Source organism: Macaca nemestrina, chromosome 10 (assembly GCF_043159975.1).
Source record: "Macaca nemestrina isolate mMacNem1 chromosome 10, mMacNem.hap1, whole genome shotgun sequence".
NCBI classification, from domain to species: domain Eukaryota; kingdom Metazoa; phylum Chordata; class Mammalia; order Primates; family Cercopithecidae; genus Macaca; species Macaca nemestrina.
In genome coordinates, this window is record NC_092134.1 from 91,528,463 (window position 1) to 91,544,166 (window position 15,704).

Genomic DNA, 15,704 nt, shown 5'->3' on the forward strand with positions numbered 1-15,704 from the left:
AGGTATATAAGAATGGCTTAGATTTATTTATTTATTTATTGTGCAGTGGCACAATCTCAGCTCACTGAAACCTCTGCTTCCTGATTTCAGGTAATTTTCCTGCCTCAACCTCTCCTGAGTAGCTGGGATTACAGGCGCTTGCCACCACACCTGGCTGATTTTTGTATTTTTAGTAGAGACGGGTTTTCACCATGTTGGCCAGACTGGTCTCGAACTCCTGACCTCAGGTGATCTGCCTGTCTCAGCCTCACAAAGTGTTAGGATTACAGGTGTGAGCCACACTGGCCAGCTTAGATTTATTTTACTTCACAACTTGTAGCGTAGAGCTTGCAGGGCTGGAAGTTGCTCTGGGTGAGTCATTGAGTGAGTAGTGAATGAATGTGAAGGAAGGCCCAGGAAATTACTGTAGATTTTATAAACACTGTACAGTTAGGCTACACTAAATTTATTTTTAAAATTTTATTTATTCAGCAATAAATTAACATAGCTTAATGTAATGTTTTTACTTTATAAGCTTATTAATTTTTTTTACCATTTTCACTCTTTTGTAGTGACACTTAGCTTAAAATGCAAACTCACTATACAACAGTACAAAAATACAGGTATTTTCTTTCTTTATATCCTTATTCTGTGTGCTTTCTCCATTCAAAAATTTTTTACTTTATTACTTTTTAAACTGTTAAAAATGAAGACACGGACACATACATTAGCCTAGGCATACAGAGTCAGGATCATCAATATCACTGTCTTCTTGAGAACTCTGCCTTGTCTCACTGGAAGGTCTTCAGGAGTAATAACATGCATGGAGCCATCATCTCCTTTGATAATGGCTGGTCAGACGTGGTGGCTCATGCCTGTAATCCCAGCATTTTGGGAGGCCGACACAGGCAGATCACTTGAGCCCAGGAGTTGGAAACCAGCCTGGGCAACAGGGCAAAACCCTGTCTCTACAAAAATACAAAAAAATTAGCTGGATGTTCATGCATCTGTAGTCCCAGCTACTCAGGAGGCTGAGGTGGGAGGATCACTTGAGCGCAGGAGGTCAGGGCCAGCTGCAGTGAACAATGATCGCACCATTGGATTCTAGCCTGAGTGACAGAGTGAGATGCTGTCTCAGCAAAAAACAAAAACAACAATGCTTTCAGGAATACCTCCTGAGGGGCCTGCCGCAGGTTGTATACAGTTATAAACACAAGGAACATACTCTGAAATAGCAATAAAAAGTATAGTAAATACATAAACTAGTAACGGTCATTTATTATCATTGTCAAGTTTTATGGACGATACATAATTGCGTGTATTTTTTTTTTTTTTTTTTTTTTGAGAGGGAGTCTCATTCACTCTGTCGCCTAGGCTGGGGTGCAGCAGCGCAATTTCGGTTCACTGCAGCTTCCGCTTCCCCAGTTCAAGTGATTCTTCTGCCTCAGCCTCCCAAGTAGGTGGGATTACAGGCATGCACCACCACACCTGGCTAATTTTTGTATTTTTAGGAGAGACAGGGTTTCACCATATTGACCAGGCTGGTCTCAAACTCCTGGCCTCAAGTGATCTGCCCCACTCGGCCTCCCAAAGTGCTGGGATTACAAGTGTGAGCTACCGTGCCCGGCTGGTATGTGCTATACTTTTATATGACAGGCAGCACAGTAGGTTTGTTTATATCAGCATCACTGCAAACACACGAGTACTATGTGATATGACAGCTTCTTCACTAGGTGATAAGTATTTGTCAGCTTCATTATCTTAGGGAACCACTTTCACATATGTGGTTTGTTGTTGACCAAAATGTTGTTAGGGAACATGGACTATATGTTTAAAAGTAACTTTGCAAAGAACCAGAAGTAAACTATGTAACTCCAAAATTGGGTAGGAGAAGAGGAGGACTGATAGTACTGCCTTGACCAAAATCTTTAAATCCATTCACTTCTATCTCTACCATTTGTCAGCTACCCTAAGCCACCATCTCTTTTCTGGGCTACTCTAATAGTGTACTACTTAGTTTCTCCAATTCCATATGTGTTTTAAAAATTAAAATATAATGGAAGTCACTTACATCCTTAAAAGTATTTCAAGGTACTTATTGTACCTAGAATAAAATCTGAGTTGTGTTGTTTTGTTTTGTTTGAGACAAGGTCTTACTGTGTTGCCCAGGCTACAGTGCAGTGGCATGATCACAGCAGTCTTGACCTCCCAGGCTCAAGTGATCCTACCACCTCAGCCTCCTGGGTAGCTGGGCCCACAGGTGTGTGCCCCCATGCCCAACTATTTTTTTTTTTTATTTGTAGAAATGAGGTCACACTGTGTTGTCCAGACTGGTCTTGATTTCCTGGACTCAGGAGATCCTCCTGCCTCCGCTTCCCAAAGTGTTGGGATTACAGGCATGTGCCGCGACACTCAGCCAAAATCTAGGTTCTTTAACATGGCTCATAAAGCCCTTCTTGGCCTTGTCTGCCTGTCTCTCAAGTTTTATCTCATGTAATTTTTCCCCTTATTCAATATTCTTCAGCCTTACTAACTTTCTTTCAGTTTCTGTAACACTCTTTGTATTATTTAAATTTAATTGTATCTTTTTTTTTTTTTTTTTTTTTGAGATGGAGTCTTGCTCTGTTGCCCAGGCTGGAGTGCAGAGGCACAATCTTGGCTCACTGCAGCCTCCTCCTCCTGGGTTCAAGTGAGCACGACTGGCTAATTTTTGTATTTTTAATAGAGATGGGATTTCACCATGTTGGCCAGGCTGGTCTTGAACACTCCTGACCTCAAGTGATTCTCTCACATTGGCCTCCCTAGATGCTGGGATTATAGGCATGAGCCACCGTGCGTGGCCAAATCTTTCTTGCTTCTTATTCAGCCCCACTCCTGTTAGAACCTCTCATGGTATTGGGTAGGGTGGGGAAAAGTGAACACCACAGTTTGTAATTATATATATGTAGCTATTGTTTTTTATTACCATTGTATTCCTAACACTAAGCATGATGCTTGGCACATAGTATGTGCTCAGTGTAAAATAAGTGTATAGCAAAAGAAGGAAAACAAGGAAAAATTCAGAGAAAACATGAAAACAAGATCGGACATGCTTGTTAAAAGTGTAAAGGCCCATGATATAGCTCAGCTATTAAGGAACATTTACATTAGATTAAATACAAAGCCCACCTATACACGTAGTGTTTAGAAACACACTAGAACAGAATTACTAGGGGGATTTAAAATAAATGGGTGGTCAAAACAAGATACTAGGCAAATATAAGCAAAAAAAAAAAAAAAATCAGTAGATTCGTATTATTAGAAAAAGTTGAATTAAAAGCAATAAACATCAGGTAAGAAAAAGAGACACTGTGATAATCCAGGGTATAGTTTCTGATATAAAGAGGGCCACAGATCTTTACTTTTTAAAGATGAAGCACAAAAGTATTTAGAGTGAAAACTATATAAATTCAGGGAAGGAGAGAGAGACAGTAATGGGAGTACTTTAACAGCAATGGTAGACTTTAAAAACATTTTCAGTCCTTGCTTCATCAAAGAAATAAATATGATATAAAGAATCGGAGTCATATAATTTGTCTGTCTGATTTATAAGGTTGATGTAATAAATGTATCATTCTGTTATTGTAAAGAGAAATAAATTCCCCTCAGAACATTTTAAAAGATAGGTTATATTTTTAAAACTTTTAAGTAGGTTACATTGTATTATAAAGAAAGCTGAAAAAATATTAAAAAGTAGAAATATTATTAACCACATCCTCTACAATGAAATTTTAGGTTGACAACAAAAGTGAGAGCCAGAAACCAAACTACCAAACCTTTCCAAATCCCAAAACAAAAACCTCAGTTACTTGAATTTAAAAATGTAAAATTATTGTCCTTGAAAAATGAAAAAACTTAATTCAAAGGTCTAAAGATACTGCAGACTGGCAACTGCAGTAGAAAATAATTACAATAAAAATGAAAGACACGAATGACATACAGGATACAAGTAAAATTATTTCTAAGAATTTCATTACTAGAAAATGAAAACAAATTAAACCCTCAATGAAAGAATTTAATACAACAATAACAAAATAAACCTAAGGAAGGCTGGAAAACTAATTGGTGAAGATAAAGGATAGTAAATAATGAATTAGAAAACAGAAAAAATAGTTAAGATAAATAAAACAGAACTTGTCCTTTAAGAGAAAAGTAAGACTAGCTAGCAATCTTTTTTTTAACAAAGGGAGAAAGTACAAAAAGCAAAACCATGATTATGAAAAAGAAGTAACTGTAGATATAAACAGTATAAACAATTATTTTTTATTTTATTATTTATTTTTTTGAGACAGGATTGCACTCATTCTATTGCCCAGGGTGGAGTGCCGTGGTGCTGTCACAGCTCACTGCAGCTTCTGCCTCCCAGGCTCAAGAGATCATCCTTCCTCAACTTCCAAAGTAGCTAGGACTACAGGCTCACGCCACCATGCCCAGCTCATTTCTAAAATTTTTTTAGAGATGTGGTCTTGCTGTGTTGCCCAGGATGGAATCAAACTCCTGGCTTCAAGTGATCCTTTGGCCTCAGTCTCTCAAAGTGCTGGATTACAGACGTAAACCACCACATGCAGCAAAAACAATCTTAATAAAATGATAAAAGCAAATTGTTACGGCATTGTATAATGTATTAAAACAGCATATTTTGATTACAATTTGTGTTCAATGCTTTCAGAATTAAATGTAGCTGCTTTTATTATTTAGAAAGTATATGCTGTAGTGAATACATACACTATTGACCTGTTTTCTTGTGCTGATCATTTTTATGTGAATTATTAACAAAATGTGCTTATCCTAGAGTAATTTTCTTCTGATGCATGTTATCTGTAGCATACACCATCAATTGGTACTTATGAAACCACATCTAATTTTAGTATTAACCTAAGAAACAATCAGAAATGTAAAATTTCCTAAGATTTTATATTTGCTGCAAAAAAGGCATATACTATATGTTTAATCTATAATGTATGTATCATTTAAATATCAGATACATATAGACAATATATGTTTGTGTACCTGTGCACAGTCACATATACACAAGTCTGACTAGCAAACTTTAACATTCCTGCTACTGTGCATCATCATGCTCTCAGGCCCCTAGTGGTTCTCCTTGTTTCCGGTCTGTCCCTGATGCCCTTGCATTGTCATCGGGGTGGATTTGAAAATGAATTCAGTGTTTTAAACCTTTAATTATAGGACATTTCAAATATCTGCAAAAACAGAACAGCATTAAAAAATCCTGATAAAGATTGAATGTGTGATAGATAACTGCCTGTTGTTTCTGATTCAAATTCCAGGCTCCAGACCAGTTAATATATCATTAGAATTCTCCATATCCTGCCTCTAACTTGCCTTTCCAGCTTATCTCTTGTTATAATCTCAGTATGCAGTTGTAGTTGATTATTTACTAGTAGGTTTTCTGAAAAAGATTTGGAAATTTTATACATCTTCTTGACATGGTGACTTTGCTCATAGTGCTCTCTCTACCTTAACTGCCCTGCTTTTCAGCTCTGTCTGTTGAAATTCTACACACACTCTAGGCTCAGTTTAAAAATCATCTCTACAGGAAGGATTTCCTGACACATTTCTACTCTGACTCTCCCACTTGTAGGTATAGTCTCAGCATTACCTACCCTCTCGTATTTATTCAACAAATACTTGAAAGTATACTACGTTCTGAGTCATTACTGGATTCATCATGTGTGTTTCCCCTACTAAATTGAGACTCCATGATGTTAAGAACTATCTTCATCTTTTAGTCTCCTCTTGTGTTTAGCACAGTACCTTGCACATTATAGAAGCTTTGAAGTGAGTAGTGTCTCAACAGTGAACTTTTGTGGGGTTTTTTTGTAAATAGGTTGTTGCATAATAAAATTGTACATGTGAATACTTAGAACATTTTTTAAATTAAAAAAAAAAAAAAACATTTCTGGCTGGGCGCTGTGGCTCACACCTGTGATCCCAGCGCTTTGGGAGGCAGAGGTAGGTGGATCACATGTGGCTAGGAGTTCAAGACTAGCCTGACCAACATGGCGAAACCCTGTCTCTACTAAAAATACAAAAATTAGTGGGCATGGTGGTGCATGCCTGTAATCCCAGCTACTCGGTAGGCTGAGGCATGAGAATTGCTTGAGTATGAGAGGCAGAGGTTTCAGTGAGCCAAGATTGTACCACTGCACTCCAGCCTGGGTGACAGAGTGAGACTCTGTCTTAAAAAAAAAAAAAAAAAAAAAAAAAAAAAAAAAGCAAAGTATATATATATTTCAAAGTTTAGAGCATATAACTAAGGACAAAGAAGATAATTAAATGATCTTAGAAACCAAGAAATAATGACAGACTAAAATATTTTTGGATATATTGATTTATTCTGTTCATTTGATTAACTCTATTCCCATTCCTCTCCCTTTTTCTCTCTTCTGTATTCCTCTTTCTCACATCAGAAACCACTGTCTTTTCACATGTTTTTGATAAACAGATTTATTATCTATTTTTGTGTGACAAACTACCCCAAAACATTTATTTTCTCACATTTCCTGTGAGTCAGGAATTTGGGAGCAGCTTAGCTGGGTGATTCTGGCTCTGGGTTTCTCCTGAGGGTGCAACTAAGATGACAGCTGAGGCTGCAGTTACCTGACGGCTTGACTCAGCTGGAACATTTTCTTCCAAGATGGCTCATAGGGCTGCTTGAGTGTCCCCGTGACATAAGAGCTGGCTTCCCCCAGAGTGAATGATCCAGGAGTGAACAGGGTGAAAGTCACAGTGTCTTTTATGACTTAGCCCCAGAAATCTCACTGTGTAATTTCTGCAGTGTCCTGGTTATACAAGTCAGCCATATTCAGTGTGGGAAGGCCAAGGGCATGAATGCAAGAGATGTGAGCCTCAAAGAATAAGAACAAATAGTTATTATTTATTAATACTTATTTATAAGACAATGTGTTAAGGTATTTTCATGCTGTATATATTTTACTCCTCAGAATTACTGTTTTATAAAAGAGAAATGAGGATTTTTACCTAAGTATCAGAGTAGGATTTGAATTCAAGCAATCTGACTTCAGAACCAGGCTCTTAAATGTTAGGCCATTGTATCTCAATCTTTAGTATTCTTGAAACACAAAGAATATAGAAGCATACCACTAATTTTTGGTAAGTTAAAAAAAAAAAAGATTACATCTTAAGTAATAAAAACAAGCTGGGCTTAGTGGCTCATGCCTGTAATCCCAGCACTTTGGGAGGCCAAAGCAGGAGGATGGCTTGAGGCCAGGAATTTGAAACCAGCCTGGGCAACATGACAGAACCCCATCTCTACAAAAATTTTATTAAAAATCAGCTGGGCATGGTTGTGAGCACCTGTAATACCAGTTACTTGGAAGGCTGAGGTGGGAGGATTGCTCGAGCCCAGGAGTTTGAAGTCACAGTGAGCTATGGTTGTGCCACTGCACCCCAGCCTGGGTGACACAGCAAAACCCCATTGGTCAGTCAATCAGTAAATAAATAGAATAAAAAATAAATAAAAATATAAAATAGTAATAATGAATAATTAGTACTTAAAATAATCATTATTCATAATAAACCAAATCTGTGAAACCGGTATTGTATACTAGGTTCTATGTAGGGCTCATGAGTTTGAACTGTATATATCAGGTTCCCCATTTAGTATGTTTCATTTCCTCTCAATTTCTACTACCTCCTATGCTAATTTAAAATTATAGTTTGCTGAATTGGTGGCAAGCAATGGCTTGCTCAGATAATACTGAATATTCAGATTGAACTTTACCCAGAAATTAAGGATAATTTCCTACCGATGAGTGTTTCTTTTACCCTCAGACTCTTTATGAGCTTTGTCCCTCTAAAATGCTAGCAGTCTGAATATTCCAAATTGAGGCATTGGCAAATTTAATACTAATCTGCTTCCTGGTTACTTCTAGTGGGAAAGTTAATTTCTTTTTTTCTTTTTGATATTCAGGAGTCTTGCTCTTGTCACCCATGCTAGAGTGCAATGGAGTGATCACTGCAACCTCTGCCTCCTGGGTTCAAGTGATTCTTCTGCCACAGCTTTCCTAATAGCTTGGGATTACAGGCACCCGCCACCATACCCAGCTAATTTTTGTATTTTAGTAGAGACAGGGTTTCACCATGTTGGTCACGCTGATCTCAAACTCCTGACCTCAGGTGATCCACCCCCCGACCACCCTCAGGAAAGTTACTTTCTTGATCAACCCTTATACACCATATTTGATATTTATTTATCTATTTATTTATTTTGAGACGGGAGTTTTTTCTGTCACCCAGGCTGGAGTGCCATAGCGCCATCTCGGCTCTCTGGCAACCTCCGCCTCCCAGGTTCAAGCTCCTGCCTCAGCCTCCCGAGTGGCTGGGATTACATGTGTGTAGCACCACGCCTGGCTAATTTTTTTTGTATTTTTAGTAGAGACAGGGTTTCACCATGTTAGCCTGGTTTCAAACTCCTGGCCTCAGGTGATATCCCTGCCTTGGCCTCCCAAAGTTCTGGGATTACAGGCATGAGCCACCACGCCCAGCATTTTTGTTTGTTTGTTTGTCTTTGGAGACAGTTTGGCTCTGTCGCCCAGGCTGGAGTACAATGGCGCAATCTCAGCTCACTGCAATCTCTGCCTCCTGGGTTCAAGCAATTGTCTTGCCTTAGCCTCCTGAGTAGATGGGATTATAGGCATGCACCACCATGCCTGGCTAATTTTGTATTTTAGGGGTTTCACCATGCTAGCCAGGCTGGTCTCAAACTCCTGACCTCAGATGACCCACCTGTCTCGGACTCCCCAAAGTGTTGGGATTGCAGGCGTGAGCCACCACTCCCGGCCCAGCCTGACTTTTTAAAATTAAAAAAATAAATTTATTGTATTGTGCCCTATATCTAGAACACTGCAGTAAAACAAATATCACAATAAAGCAAGTTATACGAAGTTTTTGGTTTCCTAGTTCATATAAAAGTTATGTTTATACCATACTGTAGTTTGTTAAATGTGTAATAATAGCCTTATGTCCAAAACAACAATGTATATACCTTAATTTAAAAATACTTTATAGCTAAAAAATTCGAATGACCATCTGAGCTTTCAGCTAGCTGTAGTCTTTCTGCTGGTAGAGGGTCTTGTCTTGATGTTGACGGCTGCTGAGTGATCATGTTGGTGATTGCTGAAGGTTGGGGTGGCTGTAGCAGTTTTAAAAATTGAAGTTTTCTGTATTGATTAACTCTCCTTTCATGAAAAGATTTCTCTGTAGCATGCAGTGCCGTTGCATAGCATTTTACCCACAGCAAAACTTCTTTCAAAATTTGAGCCAGTCCTCTCAAGCCCTGTTGCTTCTTTGTCAATTAAGTTTATGTAATATTCTAAATCCTTTGTTGTCATTTAAACTGTGTTCACAGCATCTTCACCAGACCAGGAGTTGATTCCATATCAAGAAATCACTTTGTGTGTTAATCTGTAATAAGCAGCTCCTCATCTGTGAAAGCTTGATCTTGAGATTGCAGCAATTCAGTCACATCTTCTTGTTCTACTAATTCTAGTTCTGGTTTTTTGTTTTTGTTTTTGCTACAAAGTCTGGCTCTACTGCCCAGGCTGGAGTGCAGTGGCGCAGTCTTGGCTCACTGCAGCCTTCGCCTCCCGGGCTCAAGCCATCCTCCTGCCTCAGCTTCCCAAATAGCTGGAACTACAGCTGTGCAACACCAAGCCCAGCTAATTTTTTGCATTTTTGGTAGAGACAGGGTTTTGCCATATTGGCCAGATCTGGTCTTGAACTTGTGAGCTCAAGTGATCTACCCTCCTCGGCCTCCCAAAGTGTTGGGTTATAGGCGTGAGCCACCATACTACCCTAATTCTAGTTCTCTTGCTATTTCTACCACATCTGCTGTTACTTTCTCCACTGAAATCTTGAACCATTCAAAGTCATCCATGATAATTAGCATCAACTTCTACCAAACTCCTGTTCATGTTGATATTTAGACCTCCTTCCATGATTCACAAATGTTCTTAATGACATCTAGAATGGTGAAGCCTTTCCAGAAGATTTCAATCTACTTTGCCCAGATCCATCCAAGGAATCACACTATCTGGCAGCTGTAGCCTTATGAAATGTATCTCTAATATAATGAGACTTGAGGGCCGGGCGTGGTGGCTCATGCCTGTAATCCCAGCACTTTGGGAGGCCACGGTGAGTGGATCACCTGAGGTCGGGAGTTCGAGACCAGCGCAGTCAACGTGGTGAAACCCCGTCTCTACTAAAATATAAAAATTAGCCAGGCGTGGTGGTGCATGCCTGTAGTCCCAGCTACTTGGGAGGCTGAGGTAGGAGAATCGCTTGAACCCGGAAGGTGGAGGTTGCAGTGAGCCAAGATGGTGCCACTGCACTCCCGCCTGGGTGATAGAGTAAGACTCCGTCTCAAAAATAGTAATAATAAGACTTTAAAGTTGAAATTACTCCTGGATCCATGGGGCTGCAGAATGGATGCTGTGTTAGCAGGCATGAAAACAGCATTAATCTCCTTGTACATGTCCATTAGAGCTCTTGGGTGACCAGGTGCATTATTAAAGAGCAGTAATATTTTGAAAGGAATCTTTTTATCTGAGCATAGGTCTCAATAGTGAGCTTAAACAGTGAGCTAAATATTTTAAATTCAGGTCTTAACAGTGAGCTGAATATTTTAAATTCAGTATACTATGCTGTAAACAGATGTGCTATCATCCAGGCTTTGTTGTTTCATTTATAGAGCACAGGCAGAGTAGATTTAGCATCATTTTAAAGGGTCTAGGAATTTTGGAATGGTCAGTGAGCATTGACTTCAACTTAAAAGTTACCAACTGCATTAGCCCCTAACAAGAGAGTCAACCTGTTCTTTGAAGCTTTGAATTGAGGCATTGACTTTTCCTCTCTAGCTCTGAAAGTCCTAGATGGCATCTTCTTTCAACAGAATGCTTTTTTGTCTACATTGAAAATCTGTCGTTTAGTGTAGCCACTTCTATCAGCTCTCTTAGCTAGATCTTCTGTATAACTTGATGCAGTTTTTATATAAGCACTTGCTGATTCACTTTGTAATTTTTTCATATGAAGGTGGCTTGACTTTTCTGCAGCTTCCTCACCTCTTTCAGCCTTCATAGAATGGAACTGAGTTAGGGTCTTGCTGTGGATTAGGCTTTGGTTCAATGAAATGTTGTGACTGGTTTGATCTTTTATCCAGGTGAAAACTTTTCTCCATATCACAGTAGTAAGGCTGTTTTGCTTCCTTAATATTTTTGTGTTCCCTGGAGTAGCATTCTAAATTTTCTTCAACAATTTTTCCTTTATAGTCACATCTTGGCTGACTGGCACTAAAGGCCTAGCTTTTGGTGTGTCTTGGCTTTTGACATGCCTTCCTCACTAAGCGCAATCATTTCTAGCTTTTGATTTAAAGCGAGAGATGTATGCCCCTTCCTCGCACCTGAACAATTATTAGACACCATTATTGAGTTATTAATTGGCCAAATTTTAATATCGTTGTGTCTCAGGGAAGAGGGAGGCTCAAGGAGAGGGAGAGACAGGGAACAGCTGGTCAGTGGAGCAGCCAGAACACAAACACTTACCAGTTTAGTTGACCGTCATATACAGGTGTGGGCCTTGGCTCCTCAAAACAATTACAGCAGTAACATCAAAGATCACCAATCATAGATCACCATACCAGATGTAATAATAATGAAAACATTTTAAGAATTACAAACATGTGACACAGAGACAACTTTTACATGCTGTTGGAAAAATGGCGCTAATACCCTTGCTGGGCACAGGATTGCCACAAACGTTCAATTTGTAAAAAGTAATAATGTAATGCATAATAAAATGAGGTGTGCTCTTGTGTTCTTGCTATTTAAGATTTTTGTTGTTTGTCCTGATATGGATATCACTTAAGCAGTGGTCTAGAAATTATATATGATCATTTAAGATACTTTCAGTTTTTTGAAATGTAAATTCTTTTTCCTGCAATAGCCAGTTTATATTAAGATGGAAAATTCAATATATTCAATAATGTTTTCTTTCTGTGGAAAAAACATTACGACCATTCTGACCACATTGAGTGTGGGAAGTGTATTTTTGATTGACAATTACATACTGAGGTTTAAAGCAACGTGAAGATTAGGCAATCATTTGCAACCTCTTCTATAACTTTGTATCTACACAGGTAAAGTTCTGATTCCAGCTCATCTTTTCCAATGATATTGTAGTTCAGTTTATGTTATAGTTTCACTCTACTAGAAATAACTTTTCTTTCAGTTTTGATGTGATAAACCAGAAGTCATTGTTCATGTCTTTCTCAAATAGCTTGTCTATAGAGAGCTGATTGATTTTTTTTTTTTACATTTGTGTTTTGTTCCAACTGTAAAGCAAAAATACCTGTTACCATGTTACAGTGTTAACTCTTCTACATTGCATGCTATCAGCATTATAAAATAGCCGGCCACATCGTATGTTAACAGAATTTTGTGCCTTCTGCTTCCTCGTCAAACATGTCATGAACTTTGTGAATTTTTTTAAAAGCTTCTTTATTATGTGTTTTGTATTATAAGTACAACTATAAATGATGCTTTTGTAGTTTTAACCTTTATTTGTGAAATAATTCATCAGTTTACATAGAAGAGCATATTTTGTCCTTGTTTTATAAAACATACTGAAGTTTGGCATTACTTTGTTTGGCAGAGAGGTACTTTATGTTGAAAATTATTGAAAACCTTTGATGTTTCATGCCACTATTTGAAATAAGATTACATTAGATAACACTGGCCACTAGAAGCAAAAGGATGTTAAAGAACATCCTTTTGTTTGTAAAACAAGCAAAATGTAAAATGTAAAAAACTATTAAAAAACAGTTTTCAGATACTTGTTTGTACACTTCTCATTCACACTTTTCTAGGTACTTGGCATAAACATCAGTTATAAATTCATTTACCCAGTTCGTACTGATTGACATTCCACATTCCATTGAAGCTTTGTTTATTGTTTGCCTTCACATCATTATTTTGTATTTTTTTTTTTTTTTTTTTAGTAGAGACGGGGTTTCACCGTGTTAGCCAGGATGGTCTCGATCTCCTGACGTCGTGATCCACCCGTCTCGGCCTCCCAAAGTGCTGGGATTACAGGCTTGAGCCACCGCGCCCGGCCTCACATCATTATTTTGAATTCTGGCATCTGTTAATTATTTTCATCTCTGCTTTTATGAGTTAAAACAATTTTTATGAGTTTGGATTATTTATTACATAAGAACAGCAGGGTTTCTGTGAAAAATCATAATTACCTTTTAAATTTATGATTATACCAGGCTCCCTGTAGAGCATACAATATACTGACAGAACCCACACACTATTGGTATAGAGACTGTGATTTGAGAATACTGCAGTAAGCTGTTCCAGGAGCAGTTATTCAAAGAGCTACAGATCTGATCATTACGTAAGAAGTAACAGCTCTAGCTGGTAGAAGGCAGTGGAGACATAAGGGGCAATAATACTGCCTGACTATGACTCTTAAAACCAGTGTCTTACCAGCACCAGGGCAGGAAGTAGAGGGAAAGCAGTAGGGGAAGTAGTAAGGAAAGAGCCCAGAGTAAACTGTGTAACAGGAATAAGTACATATTGAAATGAACATCACAAAGAAGTGAAAAACCAACTAGCACAGTTGTATTAGAATGATAAGTAAAGGGCAAATCAAGTATTATTTTTAAGTAACCTCAAACAAAGGACAGCTTGTCCCACTCTGAATGTGCTGTAACCTAATGGATGATTTGTTGCAGTCCAGTGTAAGTTAACTGAGTGCCATTAACTTCTATGTAATATATAAAGATTCAGTTGGCCAGAGCTGGGTGTATCAAAGAAGCCATCCTCCCATTATGGGCACCAGATTTTCTGTAGTGAAGGAAGACATCTCAATACTTTTTTATTTTTATTTTTTTGAGACAGAGTCTCGCCGTGTTGCCCAGGCTGGAGTGCATTGGCGCAATCTCAGCTCACTGCAACCTCCGTCTCTTGGATTCAAGCGATTCTCATGCCTCAGCCTCCTGAGTAGCTGGGATTCCAGCTAGTTTTTGTATTTTAGTAGAGATGGGGTTTAGCCATGTTGACCAGGCTGGTCTCAAACTCTTGGCCTCAAGTGATCCACCTGCCTCAGCCTCCCAAAGTGCTGAGATTACAGGCGTGAGCCACCTGTGCCTGGCCTCAATACTTGAAATATTATAGTACAAATACATATATTACTTTTATCTACTGCTGCATAACAAATTACCCTGAATGTAGCTACTTACAGACATTTATGTCTCACAGATTTCTATGGATAAGGAATCTGGGTACTGCTCAGCTAGGTCCTCTGATTCAGGATCTCCCAATACAAGGCTGTAGCATTGTGGCCAGGGCTGCAGCTCTCTCAAGGGTCCAGACAGGAGGAATCACTCACTTCCAGGCTTATTCAGGTGGCCGTTGACCTCAGTTCCTTGCTGGCAGTTGGACCTAGGACGTTAGTTCCTGATGACCTGTTGACCAGAGGCTTCCCTCAGTTCTTTGCCACATGGATCACTCTGTTAGGAAAGATCACAACAAGGAAAGAGTGAGGATGGAAGCTAGAGTGTTTTAGTAAGCTAATTTTGGAAATGACATCCAATCGATTTTTGCTGTATTCTATTTATTAGAAGCATCTCACTAGGTCCAGCCCACACGTAGGGAAGGGGGTTGGATAAGGGCATGAATACCGGGAAGCAGGGATTACTGGTGGCCATTTTAGAAGGCTGCCTACCACAGCCAGGCCTGGTGGCTCATGCCTGTAATCCCAGCACTTTGGGAGGTCGAGGCGGGCGGATCATGAAATCAGGAGATGGAGATTATCCTGGCTAACACAGTGAAATCCTGTCTCTACTAAAAATACAACAAAATTAGCTGGGCGCAATGGCGGGCGCCTGTAGTCCCAGCTACTCAGGAGGCTGAGGCAGGAGAATGGCGTGAGCCGAGATTGCGCCACTGCACTCCAGCCTGGGCGACAGATTAAGACTCCATTTCAGAAAAAAAGAAGGCTGCCTGCCACAATAAACATTTTCATGAGTGAGTAAATGAATGAAGCAAAGGAAACTTAGGAAGAATACTTTGTACTAGTAAGTCCTCCAGAATTATAGGTTGCAGAAATGGAAGCTGAATCGTAAAAGAAAAAGTTAATACCTAGAAAAAACTTACTTTGGCTAAAACTAGGCATGGTTTATTCGTGAGTATACTATCTGTCCATCCATGTTGTAAAGAACTGTTTGGAAAATTGTTTTCTGTGAACTCTAAATCAAATAACATCTTTTAATACTACTGATTTCTTTTTTCTTTTCTTTTCTTTTATTTTTTTTTTTTTGTTTTTTAATTTTTGTTTTTTAGACAGGGTCTCACTTCATTGCCAAGGCTGGAGTGCATTGGTGCAATCATGCTCACTGCAGCCTCAGCCTCCTGTGTTCAAGCGATTCTCCCACCTCAGCCTCCCAAGTAGCTGGGACTGCAGGCACGTGCCACCACATCTGGCTCATTTTTTATTTATTTATTTATTTATTTATTATTATTATACTTTAAGTTGTAGGGTACATGTGCATAACGTGCAGGTTTGTTACATATGTATACTTGTGCCATGTTGGTGTGCTGCACCCATCAACTCGTCATTTACATCAGGTATAACTCCCA

The 15,704-nt window shown here is 38.9% G+C and overlaps 1 protein-coding gene and 1 long non-coding RNA gene across 5 annotated transcripts in view; one reads left to right on the plus strand and one right to left on the minus strand.

Annotated features, from left to right (window-relative positions):
• Positions 1-15,704, plus strand: part of LOC105470127 (YY1 associated factor 2) — a 78,769-nt gene that overhangs the window by 41,737 nt on the left and 21,328 nt on the right. The window contains exon 1 of one of the 4 annotated variants that reach the window (XM_024789240.2): positions 4,588-6,884. The exons of the other annotated variants lie outside the window; for them this stretch is intronic. Within the exon in view, the coding sequence (XP_024645008.1) occupies positions 6,874-6,884 (11 nt within the window). The 5' untranslated portion in view covers positions 4,588-6,873. Of the gene's footprint in view, positions 1-4,587; positions 6,885-15,704 lie in introns of those variants that run through there. 4 annotated transcript variants of the gene reach the window in all.
• LOC139356797 (uncharacterized) overlaps positions 4,484-15,704 on the minus strand; it is a 29,886-nt gene continuing 18,665 nt past the window's right edge. Inside the window, exons 2-3 of the long non-coding RNA XR_011609228.1 lie at positions 14,306-14,575; positions 4,484-4,596 (exon numbers count right to left, since the gene is read on the minus strand). This is a non-coding gene — a long non-coding RNA (uncharacterized lncRNA). The remainder of the gene's footprint in view (positions 4,597-14,305; positions 14,576-15,704) is intronic.